At 43.0% G+C, this 27,499-nt stretch overlaps 1 protein-coding gene and 1 long non-coding RNA gene across 2 annotated transcripts in view; one reads left to right on the forward strand and one right to left on the reverse strand.

Moving 5' to 3' along the window:
* The window catches only part of LOC118023609, a 167,199-nt gene extending 158,528 nt beyond the window's left edge, over positions 1-8,671 (reverse strand). The window contains exon 1 of the long non-coding RNA XR_004682853.1: positions 8,622-8,671. This is a non-coding gene — a long non-coding RNA (uncharacterized LOC118023609). The remainder of the gene's footprint in view (positions 1-8,621) is intronic.
* A 58-nt stretch (positions 8,672-8,729) lies between these two features.
* Positions 8,730-17,241, forward strand: PSMD7 (proteasome 26S subunit, non-ATPase 7). Its single transcript, XM_035024867.1, has 7 exons — positions 8,730-8,904; positions 10,963-11,054; positions 11,888-11,980; positions 12,711-12,808; positions 13,361-13,441; positions 15,503-15,594; positions 16,280-17,241. Exons 1-7 carry the CDS (start codon positions 8,831-8,833, stop codon positions 16,722-16,724), a joined length of 975 nt encoding a protein of 324 aa, XP_034880758.1. The 5' UTR covers positions 8,730-8,830; the 3' UTR covers positions 16,725-17,241.
* The last annotated feature ends 10,258 nt before the right edge of the window (positions 17,242-27,499 follow it).

Below are 27,499 nucleotides of genomic sequence, written 5' to 3' on the forward strand. Positions count from 1 at the left end.
ACACACATACATACCCCTACAATGCTTTCTGCCTTTGTATATATTATTTCTAAAAGTCTTACTTTTTCATTTCCTATTTTCTTGTATGTCGCCGACTTTGATTAATAAAGTACTAGAATTTTTAAATTGTTTTCTTACTTTTATTATGAGATGACAGAAAAATCTAAAGGCCTCCTCTTAGAAAAATACCACAGTTTTTTTTCAAATGATCAACAGAGGCCTTGAGCTATGTATCTAATTTATAATAAGCAGAGAGCTATTTTTAGGCAGTATTTATTGAATATGTAATACTATCTTATATACACATATAATCACTGTTCATTGGCCATTGCATTCTACTTATTGCAGGAACCCAGAACTTTACTGTTTCTCCCACCCCAAGTATTTGTCAAGGTCCCAGGGATGTTGTGTACGCACACAGTGAGCCTGTAGTTTCCTTGGTTTTATTTCTTCCCGCTCTGACCCGTCTATTGTATATCTCCATGGCCTCCAGGCCTGCTAACACTGCTAGATACCACCACCTTCTACAGACTCCAGTCTCCTGCTAACACCATTGCTCCAATACCAGTGCCTCAAGAAGCCAAAACCGCCAAGTGGGTACGAAGGGTTCTCTCCATCTTTTCGGGTTACACTGTTGGAGAAATACTATAAGCAGTGCTACTACTCGTGCATAAATGTCTCACAGAGCTTTTATGAAACTCTTCCAATCTTCTCATAAAACTTACCCAACGTGGCTTTCTGGCCTCAGCTTTAAGTCCAAGATAGGCTGAACTATTAGTCAAATCTGAGTGGCAGATAGATACATTCTCAAGAATCACTGCTCTTCCTCCAAAGACTAAGGCTTAGCATTTGGGTCAAATGGATCCATCTAACTCTTCCCTTAAGAACAGTCCCAGGGGCACCTGGGTGGCTCAGTCGGTTAAGCGACTGCCTTCGACTCAGGTCGTGATCCTGGAGTCCCGGGATCGAGTCCCACATCGGGCTTCCTGCTCAGCAAGGAGTCTGCTTCTCCCTCTGACCCTCCTCCCTCTCATGCTCTCTGTCTCTCATTCTCTCTCTCTCAAAATAAAAATAAAATCTTTAAAAAAAAAAAAAAAGAACAGTCCCACTGCAGATTTCTCAGTGATATATGCAAGTAGAATTCTAGTGGGCCTACCCAGGTTTGCCAAAATTTCCAAAGATGAATACCAGCAATGAATACAGCTTAGGCTGAAGGTGGTAAGTCTGCTAAGTATAATTTTTTTTCTTCCAAACCTAATAAGATGATAAATAGGGACTATAAAGTTCAAAGTATTGCTGCCATGCTTATAGGACCAGTGTTCCATGTTCTAGAATTAACAAAAATAAAAACTTTTTCAAAATACTAGGGTCTGTAGGAGCTATCTCCCAAAATTGAAAGACAAGATATGAACAAGATGGCAGTACGGAAATTTCTAGTACTCATTACCTCCCAGAAACATCAATTTGAACAACTATCCACATGCAAAAATACCCTCACAAGAGGTAAGAATTCAAAGTAAAGGGTTACAGCACCTGGGTAGACACAGAAATAAGAAAAGATGCATTGAAGAGAATGGGAAAGATAGTTTCACATTACTCCTGTCACCTTTCCCCCAAGCCTGGGTAGCTTAAAGGAAAAGAGACATCCTTCTTGTGAGGGAAGGAGAGAAGAGTGAGCACCCAACTTCACCATGAACCCCAGTACTGGGCCCACACCAACAGGCCAAATCCCGCAAACCCAGGCTCCCAACCCACCCTACCTTCAGCTGGCTCCTGTGGCCCCAGGTAGTTCCTATGACCCCAGGCTCCCAGCAAGCCCCCATGAACTCAGGCTCAAAGTGGACTCCCACAAACCCAGGCTCCTGGCCAGCCCCAACACCAGACCAGCTCCTGTGGCCTCAGGCCCCCAGCCCATCCCAGCACCAGTTCCCTACTAAATTTAAGCTATAATCTAGACGAAATGAACCTTACAGACATACAGAACATTCCACCCAACAGCAGCAGAACACACATTCTTCTCAAGGGCACATGGAACATGGATTGTATGTTAGGTCACAAAACAAGCCTTAGCAAACGTAACAACACTGAAAGCATACCAAGATTCTCTTCCAAACACAACAGCATAAAACTAGAAAACAATAAAAGGAGGAAAACTGGAAAATTCACAAGCATTTGAAATTAAACAACATCCTCCTAAGCAACCAATGGTTCAAAGGAAAAACATCAAAAAATAAATCAAAATAGATCTTGAACAAATGAAAGTTGAAACACAACACACCAAAACTTATGGGATATAGCAAAAGCAATTGTAAGAGGGAAATTTATAGTGATAAATACCTACATTAAGAAAAAAGAAAGTTCTCAGGGGCGCTTGGGTGGCTCAGTCAGTCAAGCATCCAACTCTTGATTTCGGCTCTGGTCATGATCTCAGGGTTGTGAAATCGAGACCCACATTGGGCTCCGTGCTGGGCATGGAGCCTGTGCAAGATTCTCTCTCTCCTTCTTCCACTGCCCCTCCCCCCTCCCTGTCTAAGAAAGAAAGAAAGAGAGAGACAGAGAAAGATATCATATAAACAATCTAACTTTAACCACCTCAAGGAATTAGAAAAAGAAGAAAACCAAGCCCAAAATTAGCAAAAGAAATAACAAAGATCAGAGCAGAAATAGGGACCAGAAAAACAAGAGAAAAGATCAATGAAACTAAGCTATTTTTTAAACAACAAACTACATTGACAAGCCATTAGCTGAACTAGGAAAAAAGCAGAAAAATAAATTAAATAAAATCAGAAATGAAAGAGGATAAATTACAATTGACACCACAAAAATATAAAGCATCATAAGAGGCTATTATGAGGGCGCCTGGGTGGCTCAGTTGTTAAGCGTCTGCCTTCGGCTCAGGTCATGATCCCGGGGTCCTGGGATCAAGCCCCGCATCGGGCTCCCTGCTCCGCGGGAAGCCTGCTTCTCCCTCTCCCACTCCCCCTGCTTGTGTTCCCTCTCGGGCTGTGTCTCTCTCTATCAAATAAATAAATAAATTCTTTAAAAAAAAAAAAAGAGGCTATTATGAACAATTACACATCAACAAATTGGATGATCTAGAAGAAACAGATAAATTCCCAGAAACATACCAAGACTGAATCATGGGAATGCCTGGCTGGCGCAGTCAGTACAGCATGCGACTCTTGGTCTTGGGGTTGTGAGTTCAAGCCCTACATTGGGTGTAGAGCTTAATTTTAAAAAAAAATTATAAAAAGAAGAAAAGACTGAATCATGAAGAAACAGAAAATCTGAGCAGACTAATAAAAGGAGATTGAAGCAGTAATCAAAAACTTCCCAACAAAGAAAAGTTCAAGACCAGATGGTTTCAGGGAAACCATCACTGAATTTACCAAACATTTAAGGAAGAATTAATGCCAATCTTTCTCACATTCATCCAAAAATTGAAGAGGGAACACTTCTAACTCATTTTATGAGGCCAGCATTACCATAATACCAAAGCCAGATAAGAATAACACACGGAAAACTACAGGCCTATATCCCTGATAAATACAGATGCAAAAATTCTCAACAAAAATACTAGCAAAACAAAGTCAATAGCACATTAAAAGTATCAGACACCACAATCAAGTGAGATTCATATATGAGATGCAAGAATGGTTCGACACACAGAGAACAATAAACAAGATACACTGCATTAGTAGATTAAAACCATATGATCATCTCAATAAATGCAGAAAAAGTATTTGACAAGATTCAACATTGTTTCATGATTAAAACTCTCAACAAAATGAGTATAGAAGGAACATACATCAACATATTAAATGCCACCTATGACAAGCCCATAGCTAACATCATACTCAATGGTGAAAGGTTGAAAGCTTTTCCTCTAAGATCAGGAACAAGACAAGCAGGGCCACTCTCACCACTCCTCTTCAACACAACTCCTATACTGGAAGTCCTGGCCAGAGTAATTAGGCAAGAAAAACAAAGAAACTGCATCCAAATCAGAAAGGAAGAAATAAAACTGTTAAAACTGTTTCTGTTTGCAGATGATCTTATGCATGGAAAATCCTAAAGACCACCAAAAAATTGTTAGAATAAACAAATTCAGTAAAGATGCAAGATACAAAATCAACATACAAAATCAGTTGGTATCCTGGGGCTCCTGTCTAGCTCAGTTAGTAAGCATGTGACTCTTGATCTCAGGGTTGTGAGTTCAAGCCCCATGTTGGGTGTGAAGCCTACTTTAAAAAATAAATTAAAAAAAAACATGCTTATTAAAAAAAAAATCAGTTGGGATTCTATATACTAACAATAAAATATCTGGAAAAGAAATAAAGAAAACAATCCCATTTACAATAGCATCAAAAACTACAATATACTTAGGAATAAATTTAACCAAGGGCAAAAGATCTGTACACTGAAAATTATGACACTGATGAAAGATTAAAAATGACACAAATAGGGGTTTCTGGGTGACTTGGTCGGTTGAGCATCTGCCTTCAGCTCAGGTCATGATCCCAGGGTCCTGGGATCCCTGGGATCAAGTCCCGCATCAGGCTACCTGCTCAGCAGGGAGTCTGCTTCTCCCTCTGTCCCTCCCCCCTGCTCATGATCTCTCTCTCTCTCTCTCACGCTCTCTCTCTCTCTCAAGTAAATAAATAAAACCTTTAAAAAAAAATGACACAAATAAATGGAAAGATATCCCATGCTCATGGATCAGAAGAATTAATATTGTTAAAATGTCCACACTGCTCGAGCTATCTATAGATTCAATGCAATCCCTACCAAAATTCCAATGACATTTCTCACAGAAATAGAAAAAAACAATCCTAGAATTTGTATGGATTACATTTGTAAGGATTACAAAAGACCCCCAAATAGCCAAAGCAATCTTGAGCAAAACAAAGCTGGAGGCATCATACCTCCTGATTTCAAACTTTATTACAAAGCTATAGCAATCAAAACAGTATGGTAGGCATAAAAACAGACACATACACCAATAGAACAGAATGAGAGTTCAGTGGTCAATATTTGACAGGGAGCTAAGAATACTCAAGAGGGGAAAGGATAGTCTCTTCATTAAATAGTGCTGAGAAAACCAGATAGTCACATGCAAAAGAATGAAATACATCACTCACAAAAATAAACTTAAAATGAGTTAAAGACTTTCATTTAAGACCTGAAAATGTAAAACTCCTACAAGAAAACATAGGAGAAACAGATCCTTGACACTGATCTTGACAAATTTTGGACATGACACCAAAAATGTTAAGTAGCAAAAGCAAAAATAAATGACTGTGACTACATCAAACTAAAAACCTTCTTTACAGTAAAATAAGCAACCTATGGAATGGAAAAAAAAACATTTGCAAACCATATATCTAATAAGAGGTTAATATCCACAATATATGAAGAACTCATACAATTCAATAGCAAATAATAATAATATTTAAAAATGGGCAGAGGATCTGGACATTTTTCCATCCATACAAATGGCCAACAGGTACATGAAAAGATGCTCAACATTAGTCATCAAGGAAATGCAAATCAAAACCACAATGAGGTATCATCTCACACAATAATAACATGGTTGTTATCAAAAAGACAAGAGATAACAAGCGCTGGCAAGGACAAGGAGAAAAGGGAACCCCTGTGCATTGTTAAAGGGAATGTAAATTGGTGCAGCCACTATGAAAAAAAATATGAAGATGCCTCAAAAAACTACCAGAACTACCATATGATTTATGGTGGTTTATTTAGTTATAGCCCACTTCTGGCTACAGATACAGAGGAAATGAAATCACTATCTGAGATGTCTGTACTCCTGTGTTCACTGTGGCATTATTCATAATGGCAAGACATAGAAAAAACATCAGTGTCCATTAATGAATGAATTGATAAAGAAAATGAATGAATGGGGGAAAAAAGGAATAGAAAAAAAAGTTACACATATATAATGAAATATTATTCAGCCATCACAAAGAAAGAAATCCTGCCATTTGCAACACGGATAGACCATAAAGGCATAATGCTAAGTGAAATCCATCAGAAAAACAAATACTGTATGATCTCACTTATATGTGGAATCTTAAAAAGCTGAACTTACAGAGAGTAGAATAATGGTTGCCAGAGGTTGAAAGGGTGGGAGAAATGGGTGGAAAAGTGCAAGTTTCCAGTTATAAGATGGGGATATAATGTACAGTATGGTGACTATACTTAACAATACTGGTTTATATACTTGAAAGTTGCTGAGAGTAAATCTGAAATGTTCTCAACCCCCCCCCCAACACACACACACAAAAGGTAATTATGTGAGGTGATGCAGGTGTTAACTAACCTTATTGTGGTAATCATTTTGCAATATATATGTACACATTAAACTTACACAATGTTATATTAATTTAAATCTGGAAAAAGAATTTAACATTAAAAAAAAGAAAAACAAAGATGATCAAAGGAGAGGAAAATGTATTATCCTTAAGGTCTCATCAGGTCCTCTTCAAGTTAAGTCCAGAATTCAATGAACAAAAGAAAGTGGATTTCTTATACCTCCTTCTGCATTCCTCTGAATGAATTCAGCCCCCTATAGTGGCTACAATATGAAGTATGATTTCAAGACAGTTCCATTTAAAAACGGAGGGGGCAAGACAGAAAATACCTTCCTTATGATTTCAAGCCATCTTCTTTAAACTCTTTACATATTTTAGTAAAAAAATAAAGCTTTCTTTAGACTCCAATTCTTAAGTCTTATTTGACACATGAGAAAAATCAAAACCTATCTTTGATCTTCTGATACCTGTTAAATTTTTCATAACAAAATTGGAGGGAGGGAATCTTTCCAAGCTCTTTCCATAACAGATACATGTCTATCCTGTGTTGAATAGCATCATATAAGAGATAAAACAAGAATTATCTACTTTGGGGATGCCAGGGTGGCTCGGTCTAAGTGTCTGCCTTTGGTTGGAGGTTGTGATCCCGGGGTCCTGGGATGGAGTCTCACTTGGGGCTCCCTGCTGGGTGGGGGCAGGAACCTGCTTCTCCCTCTAACTGCCTCTCCTCCTGCATGTGCACTGTCTCTCTCTAATAAATAAACGCTTAAAAAAAAAAAAAAAAAAAAAAGCTTAAGGGGCGCCTGGGTGGCTCAGTCGTTAAGCGTGTGCCTTTGGCTCAGGTCATGATCCCAGTGTACTGGGATCGAGCCCCGCATGGGGCTCCCTGTTCCACCGCGGGAAGCCTGCTTCTCCGTCCCCACTCCCCTGCTTGTGTTCCTGAAATAGCTCTTGCTATTTCTCTCTGTCAAATAAATAAAATCTTTAAAAAAAAAAAAAAAAGAAGTTTAAGAATATCTACTTTGAATCAGGCACTAAACAATTAGCAAGCATGCTTTAACACATCACATAATGGGGGCTGGCTTAAATTTTCTTTATCTTAAAGTTCTGTTATCTTAAGTAGTAGCTATCATTACTAGCCAAATCAAAAACATGAAAATGAATGAGGAAAATCCAAAGCAATGTTCCCAAAACTAGGAAGAGTACATATAATGAAACTGATGGGTAGAACCCAGAAAAGAATTCTCAAAAGCTCCCTGATTACAGTGGAAGGAGACCAAAATTCAGAGCAAAAGTCTCTTGGTTATTCTTCAGAGAGGTCAGATGTGACCTCAGGTGCTATGGGGAAGGTAAAAGTTGTTCAGACAGGGCAAACGGGCGCCTCGACGGCTTAGTCAGTTAAGTGCCTGCCTACAGCTCAGGTCATGATCCAGGGGTCCTGTGATCAAGTCCCACTTCGGGCTCCTTGCTAGGCGGGGAGCCTGCTTCGCCCTCTGCCTCTGCCCCCCCCACCCCCACCCCCGTTCATGCTCGCTCTCTCAAATAAAATCAAAAAAAAGGACAGGGCAAACAATAAGCAAGTAAGTCAAGTTGCTTAAGTATTGTTTTTGTTTACACAAACAGCAACTTAAAATTAGAAATACAAACCTGTATGGAATTAAATAATTTGCCTCCTTCTGCAAATACGTTTAAGTTTTTGCCTCCCGCATTACCCACTTTAGTCCTCCTTTTTCTCTTTCCTAGCTAAATACCAAAACATATTTCGAATTAGTCTTTACCCTTACTTCAACCCTTAGCTAAGCTTTCATTTGAAAATCAACCTGAATTATCTGACTCGAGGCACAAACTGAATTCTTCTAGCCCTAGTTAAATGGTAGTAATATAAACAGGGAGAAAAATATAAAGACAGGTTATCTGCCAAGTGTCCATAGTAAATATTAAGGGTTAACTCCCCGATAATTAAGAATGATGAGATAAATTACCAAATCTACTTCAACGACGTGCCCTAATGCTAAAGATTTCAAGCTGAGAAACCCTGGAATATTCTGGCTTGAAACAAAGGTGAACATTTTCTGTGGTGGAAATATGAGTTATTACTTTTTTCTAGTCTTCAAACCGGGTGGAGGGGGAGGGGGGGAGGCTGTGAACTGGGAAAGAACTAAAGCGAAAAGCCGCTGCAGGTAACGGTGCGGGCCCAATACCAGGAGATCAACCTTTATCAGTCTCCACTGTCCCTTTAGCTTCGAAGACCAGGGAAACTCGTAGCGAGTCACCCAAGCTGGGCCCCACCTTGCTCCGGCCTTTCCCCTCCTCAAGATGGCAGCAGGCGCGAAAATCCGGGACGGCGCGCGCGGCACTCTGGGAGCGGAAAAGGGGGACCGCGGCGGCGGCCGAGCCGGAAGAGGAGGAGCCGGGCCTGGAGGATCCGCGAGAGTCGCTGCTACTGCCGGTGTTTGCGGGTCGCAAGGAGCGGGGCCTGGCGGGCGGGGTGTGTCGCGATGCCGGAGCTGGCGGTGCAGAAGGTGGTAGTTCACCCCCTGGTGCTGCTCAGTGTGGTGGATCATTTCAATCGGTGAGCGGGTGCGCGGGGCGGCCTATCGTGATCGCCGCTGCTGAGTCACTGGCACGCTGGGACGGCGCGGCGGCCGCCGGGGCGCTGAAGGGCCGGGGGGTGGCACTGGCTCCCCGAGGGGCCCGGACCAGCCTCGGATCACCAAGCCTAAATCACCCCGCCTCGTCCCGCGCCCGCAGCCGGCACTCCGCGCCTTGGACTGCACGTTCCTTTTACCCAAGTCCGTACGCTGCCAGAGTATGGGGGGGAAGCTTCATTTAGCTCTGATCCCCCAGGCCTCGTGCCCATCTGTCACCTCGTCAGCCCCTGTTCACCAGCAAGACTCGGTGCCTCGTAGGAAAGCCCTACAGATTTGCGCTTCTGTGCCTCTGAAAGCTGTCACCAAAATTTTGGTCTCAGCGCCTTGAAGGGCTCCCTTGAAGAGCTGTGGTTTCTAAGCAGGCATCTGCTTTGACGGTAACTTAAAGTGTAGATTAGGTGTCAAGCTTTTCTTTTAAAAATGAGAGTGTTAGTTGCTTTGGGCATTAATGAATAAGCTGAAACATCCACAGAGTTTCTTCCGCCTTCCCTTCCCTTGTTTTGGAGCTGTTCATCCCGCTGGACCTGTTACACGTGTTCATAACTTTTACAAGATAATTACTTGAATTGGCAAGTGTAAAGACCCACTTGGGAGCATCTGCTATAAAGTCAGTTTCGGAGTGCCTGTTCTCTTGCAACTTGCGTTGTACAACTGCTCATTCAATCATAGCTAATAAAACGGTGAAGACTCCATGAGGTTTAGGGTCCCCAGTTCCACTGCTTTGTAGAGCCTTCAGCCTAACAGGATATGCATGCATTCCCACTGTACAGTAAGTAGTCACTGTCTTTCTCCCTTGGATACGAGAGGTGCTAAGGGGACAAGCACCATTCAGCTCTATCTGGAGGACATAGTGCAGACAGACACTGCTAGGTGCTGTGTCATAAGAGATGTAGGGTTTTAAAAAAACAAATGGATTTTTGTAGACCAAAAGAAAAGCACATGAGTGTGGAACTTTCCTTTGAAGTGTGGAAATTCAGTGCCTAAGATTACCCCCCAAAATCAGAACCACCGGGGATACAGAAAACTTTGACCCAAATCCCAAATTTAGTAAGCATTTATAAATTTGCCAGCCCAAATGCTTAGAAAAATAGTACAGTGAAACCAGGGACTGTTAAGGAACTGTAGTTTGTTTTACAGTGGCCTCTGTCTTTCTTTTGAAAGTGGAGTTGTATTATGTCTGTGTCTCATTTGCTAGTGGTCAAAGGAGAATTCTACATGAAGGTCAGTGAAATGAGATTGTATCCGTGAGAGGTTTGACAAGTAGGTAGACATCCTGAAGTAAACTCTGACTCATCAGCCATCCTGTCAGTGTGATTAGTCACCAGCACACTTCTGACTTGTGCCTGATTAAGCCATTCACAGAGATCACAGATGGCACACACGTACCTCAGCGTCAGAACCCATTTTCTGAGCCCCTAGAAGGTACAAAGAATTAGAACTTAGAGTGGGGCATGTCCACATGGAATAGATATTCCAGAGGACAACTGGCAAGCCAGCCCATAAAAGTGGTTCTACTTTAGCGTCTTTATCTCTGAAAATATTTAAGGATAGGGAAGATGAGGAAAGTTTAAAGGAGAAAACTGCAAAAGAAAAAGTTAAAGGTGGCAGCACAACTTAAATGAAATGTACTTTTCAAACACCAACCAAATAACTTTTTCAAACTCTTCATATCTGGGGGGGGGGGGGTTCATTTTCTCCATTTTCAGGTTCTAGAAACTTTGCAATTTTTCCAAGCGTGTATTTCTTGCGGTTAACAGTGTAAAGACTGCCAATGTACAAAGTTGGTGAACTATCCATTATATTTACTAAAATTTAATATTAAGAACTAACCTGACACTATTATATTTGTTTAGTAGGATTAGTTCCCAGGTAAGCTAAATTGTATCTGTACCATTGATATTTCCTATTGAGTATCTATCTAATTGTTGGGTCCATGACTCTGTGTGCCTGTCAGACTGACCTTCTGCTTTCTCCTTCAGAATAGGCAAGGTTGGAAACCAGAAGCGCGTTGTTGGTGTGCTTTTGGGGTCATGGCAAAAAAAAGTACTCGACGTATCCAACAGTTTTGCAGGTACAAATCTTACGTTCTGAGCCTGGGTTAAAATGTCATGTATCTTTAAAATAATAAAAAAAAACTTTTGTGGTTTCCATCTTTACTACAACCCAGAAATTCTTGTCAGAATTGCTAAAGTATAGGAGGAAGGCTTAAGGTTACTCACTAAACTGAATAGTAAATATTTTAAATTTGCAGGCCATATGGTCTCCATTACAACTGCTCAGCCCTGTATTGTAGCAGGAAAGCAACTATAGACAGTATGTTGACAAAGGGCTAGCTGTATGCTAGCAAAACTTTATAAAAATAGGCAGTTCTGATGTCTTTTGTAAATCCCTGCACTAGACTGTTAACCATGGTTATGGGTTGGCAGGGGGAGATGGAGACCATTACCTTTTACTCAATGTCATGAACCTTTACAAGAATGTATCCTTGTATTTTACGATTAAAGTAACAACAAAGAACAAAATAATTGCCCTAGAATGAACTCTAGACTAGAGGTCATGAACTCCAGTATCTGAAAGGACCAAGCAGTAATGTTATTCATCAAAGGGAACTATTAGGAAGTGATGGGGCTTTTAGCAAACTGACAAGCATGTGTCCATTTTAAAGGGGGAAACCTCTGGCCGTAGCCAGTTGTTGCCAGGCCTTCCAATTTCAAGAGAAGCTGGAAGTCTGGATTTTTATATGAAATCTCCCAGTTTTTAATGAGAGCAACTCAAAAATAATTTTAATACCATGCTGGACAAACCAAACACTTAGGTGGATCCAATGTGGCCTAGGGGTCTCCTAGGCTAGTTCTGTCCAGCACCCTAAACTAAATCTTACTTTTTTATTCTCTCTCTCTTTAGTCCCTTTTGATGAAGATGACAAAGATGATTCTGTCTGGTTTTTAGACCATGATTATTTGGAAAACATGTATGGAATGTTTAAGAAGGTCAATGGTATGTCTTGATGTTTTGGTTTGTTTTTTAAGAAGGCATTGTGGCATTGATTTATATGTGTGTATTTGTGTGTGTGTGCACCCAGGAACATGCCCCTGATGTCTTTTTGTTTCTTAGTATTCCCTTTTCTTTGTTTAATGTCAAGGGCTCTTTCACTTAGCTATACTTAAGTAAGACTAATGGTAGTAGAGGAATGAGGCAGAATAAATGAGAAACTAGAGTAGCAATTTAAGGCCAGCTAGACCCACCTAGGTTTTGGATCTAGCCTTCTGTAGCAGAAAAGTGAAGAACTGTTAAACAAAATCCACTTGCCCCGAGAGCTTAAATACCATCAGGGTAAATATATCTCTCTGTCACATGTATCATTTTCATTTTATTTCATTATAGCAACCACATATGCTTTGGAAATGTTTATTCCCACAACATTCACAGTTCCATTCTCTGTGACCTAGACTTGCATTTGTTTATATGTTGCCTTGGACTTGTTTTCTAGTGTCATCTGTGACTGGTCTCAACTAGTCTGAGACACAGATATCTCTGCATTTCCCTCACTGCTTATTTTCTAAGAATTCTGTTTTCAGTTTTAGATTTCACAAGTATATCAAGATTTAAAACAGATGTCTGGAACTTTTTAAAAAGTAGAGAACATAAGGGCTAGAGTTCTTACCACCCTTTTTGAGGGAATTCTATAGATCTTCATGTAACAGTTCACTAATGTTTTCCTTCCCAGCCAGAGAAAGAATAGTTGGGTGGTACCACACAGGCCCTAAACTACACAAGAATGACATCGCCATTAACGAACTCATGAAAAGATACTGCCCTAATTCAGTAAGTGCTCTCTATCTTTAAAACTCTTGAATGATATTCCTTGCCAGCTAACATATAAGCATCCAAGGAAGGATTCAGGTAGCAAATCATTTCATCGCTTTTTCTCTAAACTGCTTGTGTTAATTTGTTTTGTACAGTATACAATAACCCAGGATATTTACTAAGTAACAGTAAATATGTGCTAAGTGCTTAATCCTCTCAGTAGCTAAATGGGGTGGTTCTCCTCCTTACAACAAGAAAACTGAGGTTCAGAATTGTTAGTAAGGTCTCATACATGTGGGGACCAGGATCAAACCACTGGCTGTCTTGATTCTGGCTTCCTCATGCTTGATAACCACACTATACTACCTCTCAGCTTGTTGATGGATGGGAGTAAAGAGCAGAGCACATGGTGGGATCATATGAAATGTAGACTCATTTTTGCTGAAAATTCCAAGTCTTTTCTGGTTGAATGAATGAAATAGCTTCAGTAATCATCATCAGTAGAATGGCTATGATTGTTCCTTATGTGCTTGGTATGAGGTGGTTTGCTAAGGTGTGTTTTTCTGCCAGGTACTGGTCATCATTGATGTGAAGCCAAAGGACCTGGGACTGCCCACAGAAGCATATATTTCAGTGGAAGAGGTCCATGATGTAAGTCCTCATGCTGTGAGCCAAGGAGATTAGATTCGCTGCTTATTGGACAATCTGGATTTTGTGTTGTTTTTAAGTCAACAAATCTTTTATCTGTTAACAAAGCATAGGTTGTTGATTTTTGTCAACAGTTTCATACTGTTTCTTTCCCCCTTGAGTTTTTGAATCCCCAAATTTTAAAAAAAAGGGCCACAGAAATCTAAAATCCTCTTTTACACATGAAATTGAGGCTCAAAATTATCTTATGATTGCCCAGAGATGTTCACAACACAGTAAACGCAGAGCCTGGTGAGCTTAGTCTTAATCTAATGCAGTTTCCACCATTCGGCTCCTCTGTGCCAGCATTCCTTTCTCCTTGAAGATTTTCATTCCCTGTAGACGAGACACAGGTTTTCAAATAGAGTGAGTCAGAGCTGCCTGGAGCCAGATGGCAAGACCCATCTGTGTGATTTGACACCTGAATACTCAGCTCCACAGCATCCAATACCTGCCGTGTGCTTTGGGTATAGACACAAAGAGGTTCCAGAATATAGCTTTTCTCTAGTTCCAGGAAAACTAAACTGATTCTAGGGTAGCATTTGATGTGAAAATATATGTTTTGTTGTGAGCATAAAATTTTGCACTTGAGCTCAATCTTGAATTTCCAGAATCAAAAGTCTGAGGATAAAGTCTGCCTTTGGATTTAGATATGTAGACTTTATCCTTATATTCAGTTTTTAAATCAGGGAAAAGATTTTAGGTTAACTCCCTGCAAGTGTCTCTTGCACTGAGCTCTGTCCTCTTGTTTTTCTTTCCACCTTGCCACCAGGGAACTTAGATTAAAATTTATTTCCTTGTTGCAGTAAGTCTTTCATCCTTAGTCTGATACAGTTGTTTGTTTTTGTTTTTTAAGATTTTATTTATTCATTTGAGACATAGAGATAGAGCATGAGCAGGGGGAGTGGCAGAGGGAGGGGGAAAAGCAGGCTCCCCACTGAGCCAGGAGCCTGATGTGGGGCTTGATCCCAGGACCCCGGGATCATGACCTGAGCCAAAGGCAGACGCTTAACCATCTGAGCCACCCAGGCAGCCCCTGATACAGCTTTTTAAGTTAATTTTACCCTGCCTTTTTCAAAAAGGAATCAGAGGTTCTTACACACACACACACACACACAAACACACACAAATAAAGCAAGATTTTTAAATAGGGGACAGAAGAGAGATAAAGGCCACAATATTAAATGAAGCCGAGGAAAAATGAGCACCTGAAAAGGCATTCCATGCAGTCCTGACCATTCCAGCAGACAAAGTCAAGAGGAAAATGGCATTTGCAGGATTCACACTGTCCTGGAAAAAGTAATTCCTGCAAACATTTATACCGCTTAATATAAGTTAAGTGACTTCCCCAAGGTCCCTCAGCTCCCTTGTGCATGGCAGAGCCAGACTTGGAACCCAGGCAGTCTGGCTCCAGAGTCTGCCCTCACTGCTATGCTTTCCTGCCTTGTGGACATTTTACAGCCGTTACAGACCATGTACAGCCTCTTCTGGCGTGAGATCTGAGGAAAATTGCTCCTGAATCCTGTCAGGAAGCCACTAGGTGATACAGTGAACCATATACCTGAACGGACCCTTTGACTAATTCAGGCCACCAGAAAGCCGGTTATGCTGACTGCATTGTTTTGGTGCTCTGGCATCATTTGATCTGAAGGACAGTAGGTGGTTAAAAGTTAGATTATCTGACATCAACTTGCCTCCAGTACACGTATTCTGTATACTGCCTGTTCTAGGAAGAACTATATGCTTTAAAAATCATCCTAATTGAGACTTTCTCAAATGTCCATCCCCACAGTGGGCTTAAGGGATTATCAAGATTTTCCTCCGAGACGGGGAGCAGGGCCACTGCAGCGTCAGTCTAGAAGGCTGAGCTTTCAAAACAAACCTCGCCCATTTCTGCCGACACTTGGGAAGCCTAGTGATGCACCCATGAGGTGATATGACTGAAAGCAGAGGAATCAAGGTGTGAAAGGAGTATGTGCCGGGGTGTTTGTAAGTAAATAACTATAGTTCAGCCTCCTCTCCCAGGATGGAACTCCAACCTCAAAAACATTTGAGCACGTGACCAGTGAAATTGGAGCCGAGGAAGCCGAGGAAGTTGGAGTCGAGCACTTGTTACGGTGAGCGTCAGGACGGCATCGGAATCATAAGTGGCCCAAGAGGCTCTATTAGGAGTGGGGAGATCTGGGTTCCAGGCTTGGATCAGTGTCTCGAGTTATAGTTGATCACTGTGGATAATACATCTTGTCAGCAGTGTTGACTGGGACAGGAACACGTGTGGGAAGGAAATGTCGGTGTGCTTTCTTCCTGTGTATGTTGTTTTCAGTGAAGGTAGCCAGCTGTCTGCAGAGAAGCTACGTTAGGATGGGTTTTTATTTTAAAATACTATAACCCTGACTTTATTCGAAAGGGTCATAGTTTTTCTCAAATAAGATTCCCTGCAATTCAAAAAGTTAGTCCTGACTGATGGAAGCTTCTCACAACATCATATAGATGGGGGTGGAGAAAATGCCATCCTTTTCAGGACCAGGGAGTCGAAACAGATAGCCTTTTTTTTTTTTTTTTTTTTTTTTTAGGTGAAGATGGTTTCATTTTAGTTCTCTTTTTTGAAAAATGTCCTGTGATAAGAAAGATAAAATATATGCCTCCAAATCAAAACTGAGGCAGTTTACGAAGTAACATTTTTCTTTTGAAAACTTGCCCTTCCCCACAAAGCTGGGTGTTTGCCTAGATTGTAAGACCCTGTGTGATAATATTAGTATACTGATGCTTCTTCCTGCCCTTTCTTCTTGTGGCTTATTACAGAGACATCAAAGACACTACAGTGGGCACTCTTTCCCAGCGGATCACAAACCAGGTCCATGGTTTAAAGGGACTGAACTCCAAGCTTCTGGATATCAGGAGCTACCTGGAGAAGGTGGCCACGGGCAAGCTGCCCATCAACCACCAGATCATCTACCAGCTACAGGACGTCTTCAACCTGCTGCCAGATGTCAGCCTCCAGGAGTTTGTCAAGGCCTTTTACCTGAAGACCAACGACCAGATGGTAGTGGTGTATTTGGCCTCGCTGATCCGTTCCGTGGTCGCCCTGCACAACCTCATCAACAACAAGATCGCCAACCGGGATGCAGAGAAGAAAGAAGGGCAGGAAAAAGAAGAGAGCAAAAAGGATAGAAAAGATGACAAAGAGAAAGAGAAAGATAAGGAAAAGAGTGATGGAAAGAAAGAAGAGAAAAAGGAGAAAAAATAAAACATGTAGCTTTTTAATTTGTAAATTAAAATCTTATAAACTAACTCAGTGTGCCACTAGAGGGTTCTTTTTACTTTAAGTGCTTGTTAAAAAGCTGTACTGCTGAGAGCTCTCTGGCCCGGGTCCCCCTCGCTGTGGCGGGGAAGAAAGTGCAAAGAGGCACTGAGCTCACAGCTGAACGGCAGCTTAGGCTGCCATGCGTGGGGGATACGATAGCTCAGCCTTCAGATCACGTGAGAAAAGTGAAGAGAGGTAAACAGAACCTTACTGGTATTCTTCACTGTTTTACCTATCAAACTGGAAGCTGAATTTCCCCCATCTCAGAAGACTCTTGGGGTTGGTTTTTGGCAGTTTGCAGAATTGCAAAATGGAATGCATGAATTCCGTAAGCCTTAGAACACCCTGAGTTCTGACCCCTCTGAACTCTGTACCCGGAGCTCTGGCATTATCAGGGCTTGGGATCCAGCTCCATATATTGTTTACCTTCGAAGACACAATTAAATGACTTGGTTTGTAAGTCTGTGTTCTAGTCGTTTTTGATTCTGGGAGTGACAGTCCTTTTCAGAAGCAACCAAGACTTAGTTTTTAGTTGAAGCTGCCTTAAAGAATTTAGACTTGGAATTTTTCATGAAAGAGAGTCTCACTCCTTTAAAAACAACCTGATGGTGAGAAGAGCTCTCAACTGAGCCCAGAAGACCTGGGTCTTAGTTTGTGCCTCAGGTTTGTCATCTGTGAAGTCCCTAAAGCAGTTTTTCATAAGGGACACAGGGCAGTAGGCCTAGGTACATCAAACCCCAAGGTTAGTGGGATGTTCCGGAGGATGGAACAAAGTTTCCCCAAAAGAAGTGCTCAGGGCTCAGAACAAGTAAGTAATCATTTGACCTACAGGAGTCCCTTAGATATTAATTCCCTCTCTTGAGCAGATAGAACCTAAGAGTTCTCTAATGCACCATATGGATTATCAATGTTCAAAAATTGAAGAATAAAATGGCACTAAAATTAAGTTGAAACTCAGAAGCCACTTTACAGTGTTCAAATGTCTCAAAGTTTATCAGAAACATCAATTTTTATTCCAAAGAGCTAATTAGTGGAAATTGGGAGTTGACTATGATGTGTAAATAAGCTTTTATTCAACTTAACAGGGGCATGCCAATGTAAGGGCTGACTTCAAGTTTCATGAAGATTCTGACCTAAAATGGGATGGTTAAGGAGAAACTGGAGTACCAACTTCTACTTGTCTATTTCAGCAGTCAAAATCAGGGTTGCTGCATCTAATTGGATAAAAAATTTGAAACAAGTCAAACAGATCTGAGATCTATTTAAAACCACAGGAGTGTTGAAGAAGCTTTTGAGATTTGGTTACCACGTTTCAAATATACTGATGTAAGAAAGGGAACCTGAACATTAACGCTCCAGCAAATGGGCAGTAAAGAGCCAGGATGTTTCTGGGGCTAGGCGAGGAATGATGAGAATGTCATCCCAAAGAATGGATCATTTATGTAAGGGTCAGGGGGCAACCAGAGACCACACAGGATTCCAGTCCACTTTTAGTAGTATAATCTGTACTCAAACAGCTCTCCAGGGTCTTGTAACAACACAATGCCACCCACTTTAACCATTTCATAAACTGGAAAGTTCGTGGAGCAATCTAAAACCATGGGAATACCCAGACCTTGTTATATGTAATAGTTTGACCCATGAATGGGCAGAACTGACTTCTACCTTTTTTTTAAAGATTTTTTTAATTTTTAATCTCTTCACCCAACATGGGGCTCGATCTACAACCCTGAGATCAAGAGTCACGTGCTCTACTGACTGAGCCAACCAGATGCCCCAAACTGAATTCCACCTTTCTAACAGGATCCTCTATTTCTTGCAAAAACAGTTTGTAGACTGTAGCTTAGGCTCATTTTCTAAAGCAAAATTGACATCCTATATAAGAGAGTGACCCTCATAAGGTTATTCATGAAGTCTTGCTTACACAAATAGCAGCTGAATTCACTACATAACCCATGACCCTCACCTGAAATAAAGCCTTGTGTCTGTATAGCCTGGCAGTCTCAAGATGAGATCTCTAAACTACGTCTGTTGTTTCTGAAAATACCAAAAATTGGGCACCTGGCTGGCTTAGTCGTTAAGCGTCTGCCTTCAGCTCAGGTCATGATCCCAGGGTCCTGGGATCAAGCCCCACATCAGGCTCCCTGCTCAGCAGGAAGCCTGCTTCTCCTTCTCCCACTCCCCCTGCTTGTGTTCCCTCTCATGTTCCCTCTCTCGCTGTGTCTCTCTCTGTCAAATAAATAAATAAAATCTTAAAAAAAAAAAAAAAATTACGTCTTGGAAAAAGTCTGCCCCAAAGTCTGGATCCCGTATCTGTCGCCGCAAAATTATCCTCACTTCCACTGCTAATGCTTCAGACTGACTTGTTAAAAGAATTCAGGCCGCTCTCGCTACACACATTACAGAGGATGGTATTCGTGCCTTACTGGTTTTGTGTGATAACAAACATCCGAAATATCCCTCAACTTGTAAGTTATCCTTCATGTAAAGATGGAAACTATCAGAATGGAACAACTTTGGGCCAACTAATTAAATGTTCTTTAATTATGCTCAGCCCACCAATCACTAAAGGGACAAGAGAGAAGTAATCCTGTTAAGGAGCTACCCTATTACTTCTCCACTGTGCTAGATGCAGAGTATACCTTTCCAGGAGGAAACAGCAACCTCAGAATGGCAATCCAATTTCTGGAGGACCCTGCAGCTACGAGAACTTTCACTTCAAACAAAACAAAAAAAGACTGAACACAGCCCTCCTAAAAGAATGAAATCAGGGTTGTTCTTACACTACAACACTAAGAAAACTAATTCATTTGCCCCTGTTCCCAGAAATGGGGAGGGTTTGGGGCATGCTTCAAAGGCAAGGAAACATTTGATTCATGTGACCCACAAGAGCAGATTTTTTACAGCTTTCCTAAACAAATTCATTCCAAATTATTCGATGTAATAGAGACAAGTACTAATTTGCATGTCTAGGCTATTCAACTCAGTATCATCGGTGTTTGCCTGGGAGCAGCAAAGAGTTCAGATCTTTCAAAAAATAACAGACATTCTTGTTGGGGGAGTAGGGAGAACGTTACTCAGAAAGCAGGGAAATGGAAGTGGGGAAAGAAAATAGAGGAAAAGAAAGGAAGGGGAGACCGGGGAAGTTAATGTTTCCAGGGCATAAATCCAGAGAAACCTTTTTCTCAGCATTCCCCTTTGGAGCCAAGCTGTTCTTTGACACTAGAGGGCGCCATTGACTAGTCTTGTCTCTTGGCCAGAGAAGCCTTTGATGTCCATTCAGCACAGAATGGGGAACCTTTCCCAGTTGCTTCCCGTCACCTCTCCTTTGGGCTGCAACCAGCCAGACAAGATTTTGAAGGAACGTGGAGAGTGTATGGGTGCAAAAAGATTGGGTCAGGTTGCCACTCTTCCTCCCTTGCTGTTCTCCACTCACACTGCTGCTTGGGCAATGAATATACATGGTCTTCTCTGCCCTTCAGATAGCTCGTTCTCTGATTTTCCTCACTGCTGATACCACTCCTGGTGTCTTCAAAAACCATATTCAGTGGTGTCCTGGTAAATGTGAAACAACTAGTTCTCCAAAGAAAGGGGGTGGCGGGGTTTGATTTGTAGCCTTGGCCAATTCCCCTGGTGTAAATACTCCCACCATGGCTGGATGGCAAGATCCCAGCATTAGTTGGGAAGAGACGCACAGGACCAGAGCATTACAGGGTATTTCCTAAATACAGATACAATAGACAACACTAACCTCAAGAACATGCACGGCAGTAAAATATAGTAGCATAACTCGGATATGATTGAATTTTGAGTATGACCTTTTTAGATATAATTTATTTCAATAAAAATTTGTACAACTTACCTACTTCATGAGACTCTCTTGGAATCTGTGTTTTTAAGATGCTCTCCTTGGGGTTCCTGTATACATCGAAGTGAGAGAACCTTTATTTTGATATAGACAAATCTATCCATTTCTTGCCCTGGTTAGCACTCAATGAGTCATTTTTAAGAAGTCCTTTCCCAGCTCTAGGGGCGCCTGGGTGGCTCCGTCAGTTAAGCTTCCGACTTCAGCTCAGGTCATGATCCCAGGGTCCTGGGATTGAGTCCTGAGTCAGGCTCTGCACTCAGCAGGGAGTCTCCTTAAGAATTCTCTCCCTCGGGCGCCTGGGTGGCTCAGTTGGTTAAGCGACTGCCTTCGGCTCAGGTCATGATCCTGGAGTCCCGGAATCGAGTCCCGCATCGGGCTCCCTGCTCAGCGGGGAGTCTGCTTCTCCCTCTGACCCTCCTCCCTCTCATGCTCTCTGTCTCATTCTCTCTCAAATAAATAAAAATAAAAAAAATCTTAAAAAAAAAAAAAAAAAAGTCCTTTCCCAGCTCAAGACTTCTTCTCAAACACATGTCTATTACACTCCACGAAGTGTCTTCCTTCGCAGCTTAGTACCTATATCAACCTCTTTCTATACGCTACAGCTAAAGTCTGATCAATAATAACATAACTTGGCTACTCTTTTAACCAAAATAACCAACTAAGGTCCTTACTTCATCTATTATCCCTTCTTTCCTTATTTTCAACCCTGGCTTTATCCCTACCTCTTACCCCTCAGCATATAAACACTCAATTCTCTCCCATCTCCACATACACACACACCCCTCTGTCCCGGTTAACTTCATTCAGCAAGTAGCCATCTGTGTTTGCTACCTTCTCTTCTTTATCTTCCAAGCATTTTTTTTAATCTTACGCAGTCCAGCTTTTGTCCCCACCAAGCCATTAACAACCTGCACTAAAGTCACCAATGGCTTCCGCTTTGCCCATCCAGTTGACCCCTGTCAGCCATGACCTCACTTGACCTGACCTTTGAAGATTTCTCTCCTGGTGCTTGTCCTGCTTCTCTTGGACCCTCATGGGCCCCTTTTGCTCAGTTTCCTCTAAGGTGTCCTCTTACTTATCACTTATATATTTTTAAAAGTCTCAATCTATATGATGCTTCTAATTCCAAAACTTGTTCCTCCTCTTAGTCTATATCCTGGCTAGTCACCCACTCGCCCAGAGTATAGGAGTCACACTGGTCACCCTGCTCACCTTCAGCCTCTGCTTTCAGCCACCTGCTGGTCCTGCCACATGGACCATGTCTGATGGCTGCCGTCTGCATTTCCCTGCCCCTGCTTCCACCTTCATCTACCTTTCCTGTGGCTAAGGTTGCCTACCTGCCATTTCTGCGTACTTTCTCACTTTCCTTTTCCATATTCTATCCTCACGCCAGAGTCAGCTTGGCTAGAGGATGAATCTCAGATGGAGAGGGTTGCATGATCTTACTCCTCAGCTCACGCCTATCATCATCATCACTTTTAAGGCCCGTCCCACTTGAACAGTTTTTACCTTTATCCTGATTTCCACTATAGTTCTAGCCCCCCTCACACACACAAACACACAAGTGATAGATGCTTAAATGTGTTTAGTAAATGTCCTTAGATATGGATGGATCGTGGAAGAATATGCAGTATAATTTTGTAGGTGCATGCGTTTTACATTGCATATATGGTATTTCCCTTTCGATCTCATTCTTTCCTACCCTTTTAAAATTCAAAACAATATTGGGGCGCCTGGGTGGCTCAGTCAAGCGTCTGACTCTTGACTGTAGCTCAAGTCATGATGTCAGGGTTGTGAGATCAAGCCTGGCATCGGGCTCCACACTGGGCATGGAGCCTGCTTAAGATTGTCTCTCTCCCTCTCCCTCTGCCCCTCCCCCCACCCCGCTCACACATGCTCTCTCGCTCTCTCTCTAAAATAAATAAACAAATAAATAAAATTCAAAACAATATTGTAAAGGCCTATCTTCATTCACTTCATAGCTTTTAATCGCATGTAGCAAAGACAATACTATGTAATCCTCAAATCGCATTTCATATTCCTCGTTCCTGACCTACCAAGAACAATACTTCCCATCCACTTCGCTGTTCGAGACAGCCACAGGTTAGCCTGGACAATGATGAGATGGGAGCGGTGCACGCAGTGTGAAGCCTCTTTGGTCTCTCCCTCCCCCTGCCTTCACATAGAGGAGGAACATGTTGAGACCCACCCTGACCCGCCAACCTCATTCACCCCCTTCCTGCTTACCCTCCATCGGTGCTCAGCCACACCAGCCTTCTACCCACTTCTGGAACATGCTAGTCTCCCAATCAGGCCACTATACCTAATGGGCCCAACCCCAGATGTGGCTCTTTGCTTGACTGGCTCCTTCCCAGCTTTCGGGCCTCCAGGCTGAAACACCTGTTTGGAGATGCTTTCCCTGAGGTCCTATCTCAAGTAGACCCTTTCTCCCCTATCCCACTTGCCCACAGTATACTCTATCCTATTTATCCAGGGTACAGCATGGTGACTATAGTTACTAATACTACTTCCGAGTATTCTATACTTAAAAGTTGCTAAGAGAGTGGATCTTAAATGTCCTTACCACAACAAAGACTTAAATGTCCTCAACAATAAAAACAAAATGGTAGTTATGTGAGGTGATGGATGTGTTAACTAACTTTACTGTGGTAATCATTTTGCAATATATACTTGTATCAAATCATCATCTTGTATACCTTAAACTCACAATATTCTATGTTAATTATATATCAATAAAGCTGGAAAAAAAATACCTATCCAGGGGCTTCCCAGACCCCATGGCAGACAGCTGATGCACCAGGGGTGTGTGCCCTGGGGAGAGCAGGGACAGGGTGAGAGTCCAATTCAATGTACGAGCTGCTTCTCCCCACCCCACATACCCTATATTTTAGCCATTGTGAAACAATTACAAGGAGTTAACAAACCATCATGACTATAAAATCCAAAAGTTCAAGGGTGAAATGAATTCCCTCACAGAAGAAACAATGCTTCCACATCCGTGGCCCATCAGGGCCCAGATGCATTGGTGGTTCAGTGGTAGAATTCTCGCCTGCCATCAGGGCCCAGATGCTCACACGGGAGGCCACTATGGAGGAGGAAGACGTGCCCCTTGAGCCAACCTCAGTGAGAGTCGAAGAGCTGCAGAGGCCCTCCTTCAGGCTGGTTTACTGCGGTAATGGTACCACCTACCTTGCTGCTCACCCTGTAATTACAGAGGCAACAGCCCCAAAAGCGTCCTTGAGAGACTGGACAGGCCTCTGGCCAACTGGGTTTGGCTGGAGGCCCAGATAAGCACTAATGACATCCCAAGGCAGAGTGCCACTGTCCCAGGCTGGGCCAGACCCAAGGCCTCTGAGACCATTGGTGCTCCCGGGCAGTTGATGTCAGGCTGTGGACTGGGGGCAGGGACTGAAATGACTCCCGCTTCCCAGTATTTGCTTTCCCCAAGGAAAGAAAAAGAGCAATACTGGTCCCTTTCTGTCTTTGTTCCTGGTTAGTGTGATTTTTTTGCAATCTCCATGCTCTGGCTCTTTCATTTACTAAAAATCATGGCCACATTCAGGGCCCAGAACATGGAAGAGATGCTAATCCAAGGACATTCCATCTGACCTAGGATGGTGTATGAGTTATCTATTGCTGTGTTAACAAATTGCCCTAAAACGTAGCAGCTAAAACAACACACATTATGATCTCACAGTTTCTGCGGGTCAGGAGCCCCAGCGCAGCCCGGCTGGGTTCTCCGCTCCGGGATGCTCACAGGCAGCAATCAGGGGGTCAGCTGGGCTGCAGTCATCTTAACGTTCCAAGCACATGTGCTCGTGGGCAGGACTCATTTCCTTGTGGACTGTTGGACTAAGGGCCTCAGTCCCTCGCTGGCTGTTGACACGAAGCTCCCCTCAGTCCCTTGCCACATGGGTCTCTCCAACATGCAAGTTTGCTTTGTCAAAGTGCACAAGCCGAGAAGGCAGTAGAGAGCCTGCTAGCAAGGAGGAGGTCAAAAACCTTTGTAACTCAAGCAGGAAAGTGACACCCATCACCTTGGCCACGTTCTATTGGTAAGAAGCAAATCACTAGCTCAGCACCACTCAAGTGGAGGGTATTAGCCTACTAGGATGTGAATACCAGGAAGAGGTTGTGAGGGGGGGGCACCTAAGAAGTCTGCCTTCCTGGGGGATGCCTGGGTGGTTCAGTCGGTTAAGCGTCTGCCTTCAGGTCAGATCATATCCTGGGATCCTGGGATCGAGTCCTGCATTGGGCTCCCTGCTCAGCAGGGAGTCTGCTTCTCCCTCTGCCTCTTCCCCGGCTTGTGCTCTCTCTCTCTCTCTCATAAATAAAATCTTTAAAAAGAAGAAGAAGAAGTCTGCCTTCCACTGATAGAAACAGAATTCATCAGAGTAATCCACAACAGGCTACAGGGGGTGTTCCCTTTTTTAATTTCAGCACTTAATTAATGTCTTAGAATGAAGATAATGTTAATAGAAAATGCAGAAGTAAAACATTCCTCCTGTTTATAAGCAGGACTATCTTTGGAGACAGCCAAAATAAAACAAAGCAAAACAAACCCCAAGCATTAGGAACCAAATCAGTGCTCTTAGAGAGGTAAGGCCTAATGATCTTAAACATGGTCAAATGACTAAAATTCAATTCTGACATGTATTTATCATTGCTCCCTGCCAAGAGACTCCATTAAAAAGAGATTTCCCGTTGTTCCCTGGCCACTTGGCCCAATTTGAGAGAGAACGAGCACGTGAAAGGTAGAAAAGAGAATTCAACAAGTTTCTAGGAGGAAAGCAGAAGTGGCCAGCAGCAGGATCTCCAGCCGAGATAAGTGTGGAAAGAGGTTTTCCTAGGAGAGTTCTGGTGAGCCGGGAAAGGCTCGGACCCGAGAGAGGTTGGAATTAATGCCACAGGAATAAACAGTGGCAGATTCGATGAAAGTCAGGTCCCCTTTGGGACCCTTAGACACAGATTGCCAGCTGCAAGCTGCCCCCTCCTCTGCCCACCCCCTCACCCCCAACCCCGGCAGATCTATTAAGGGAAAGGAAGTTAATGGAGATGGCAGATTAACCCTCTCTTCGACCTCTCCAGCCTCACCGCTCAAATGACAGTGAAGAAAGCTTTATAAAAGTCTTTCTCCACAAGGGCAAAGACAACATAAGAGGATTCAGTGCCTGGACAAGGATGTTCAACAAAGTGTTCAAATGTAGAAAGCAGGTGGAGGAGCATAACTGGCCAAGCAGAAGTTTTAACCTAAAACCCCACAGAGGGAGATGCAGAGGAGAAATGAGCAAGTCCCCAGAGAGACTCAGTACTTGGGGCAGCGGGAGGGCAGGAAGAGAGCGGACTACTGCAGTAGGTGAAAGTTGTTTCTACATGGAAGGGTGGGACACCCAGGTCCCCATCCCCAGCCACAGAGCCTGGCTATGTCCCCTCTGCCAGCTACAGGAGCCCAGGCTGAGGGGAGGGGCAAGAGAGCGAGAAAAAGCCAAGCGAGGGGCCAGGACTGTGGAGAACCTAGGTTCCTTCCTTCTCCTGATCCCCAGCAAGCCTACAGGCAAGTGTATGCCGGCTCAGGTATATCCTTCCCCCCAGGCAGAGAACAGAGCATTCCTCTCCAGAGAAAACGATCACCCCAGAGAAAAGACACGTGAGCAGTGATGTTTATAGCCCCAGTGAAAAGGTCCACCTGCCATGAGTCCTCTCACAGCAAAGACCAGCAGGCAGGAGACCACCCAGGAGTGTCATCTGAAATACGGAGAGCCACAGAGCTTAGGGAAGGGGTTGTGCTCTCCCTTCGTGTGTGTTACAGCTGTCTCCTCCTGTCCTGCTGGGCACCCATTCAACAGCCTTATCTTTTGAGTGGCAGTTTGGGCCCTGGCCTGGGGCGGGGGGGGGTTACCCAGGAATATCACAGATCCAGGCTGGATCCCGCGATGGTTTGTCTTGATGAGTTGCCACCTCCATCTTTCTCAAAGCCATGGCCAGGAGCATGGCGGCAGTCTGGTTTTGCTGCAGTTGGCTGGTTGGCCTGCTTTTCATGAAACGGGAGGGAGCAGTGGGCCGGTGCCCAGGCCCTGTCTAGACTGGAGCTTACTTAGAGCGCTGACGCCCAGCAGGTGCGCTCCCAGGCACCACCGACAGGCTCTGGGTGCCACACACTTGCGAGCTTGTTCAACGTTTTGCATTTTGTTCTACTCTGACCCTCGGAAATCTTCCTCTTGTTTTTGAACAAGACTTTTTGGCTTTCTCTTTTTTATATGTTACGTGTCTTTATTATATGTTTGGAATGGAGAGGTTGGCCAAGTTGTGAACTCATTGTACCATCTTGACAGAACGCATTTTGGTTTCTAACATCACTCCAAAAAGAACGGAGAAGAGTTGATTCTGTGTTTGGGGCAACAGAACTGAAGTTGGGAATAGATTATCATAGAGACCATCAAAGACATCCAAGAGAGCGACAAGAGAGGCAAATTGAAGGGGCCAAAACTGACAGGCATCAATAAGAAAATGATTACTGTCACTGGGACCAACTGAATCAGATTCAGACCCTGAATCCATGATGTCCAAATGGTATGGACGAAAGTGCGCCGAAGAAGTCACATGCTCCGATCTGAGTCTGTTGAAGCTTGACTCATAAAGCATGGGCTATAGAAAAGTGAGCTGGACTGTGGCACTTCAATCAACCTCAGAATCAGAGGGACCTGATAAGTAAGAGGATATTAAAAACTTAGATTCAGGGGCAGCTGGGTGGCTCAGTTGTTAAGCATCTGCCTTCGGCTCAGGTCATGATCCCAGAGTCCTGGGATCGAGCCCCACATCGGGCTCCCTG

Source organism: Mirounga leonina, unplaced genomic scaffold, assembly GCF_011800145.1.
Source record: "Mirounga leonina isolate KUSES-001 unplaced genomic scaffold, KU_Mleo_1.0 Mir_180, whole genome shotgun sequence".
NCBI lineage: Eukaryota > Metazoa > Chordata > Mammalia > Carnivora > Phocidae > Mirounga > Mirounga leonina.

What these genes read in the sequence shown, in the direction of transcription:
- PSMD7 (XM_035024867.1), top strand. Translation starts at nt 8,831, where the DNA reads ATGCCGGAGCTGGCGGTGCAGAAGGTGGTAGTTCACCCCCTGGTGCTG. An exon ending in CGTATCCAACAGTTTTGCAG is followed by an intron (nt 11,055 to 11,887) that starts GTACAAATCTTA and finishes CTCTCTCTTTAG; the next exon opens with TCCCTTTTGATGAAGATGAC. An exon ending in CAGTGGAAGAGGTCCATGAT is followed by an intron (nt 13,442 to 15,502) that starts GTAAGTCCTCAT and finishes CTCCTCTCCCAG; the next exon opens with GATGGAACTCCAACCTCAAA.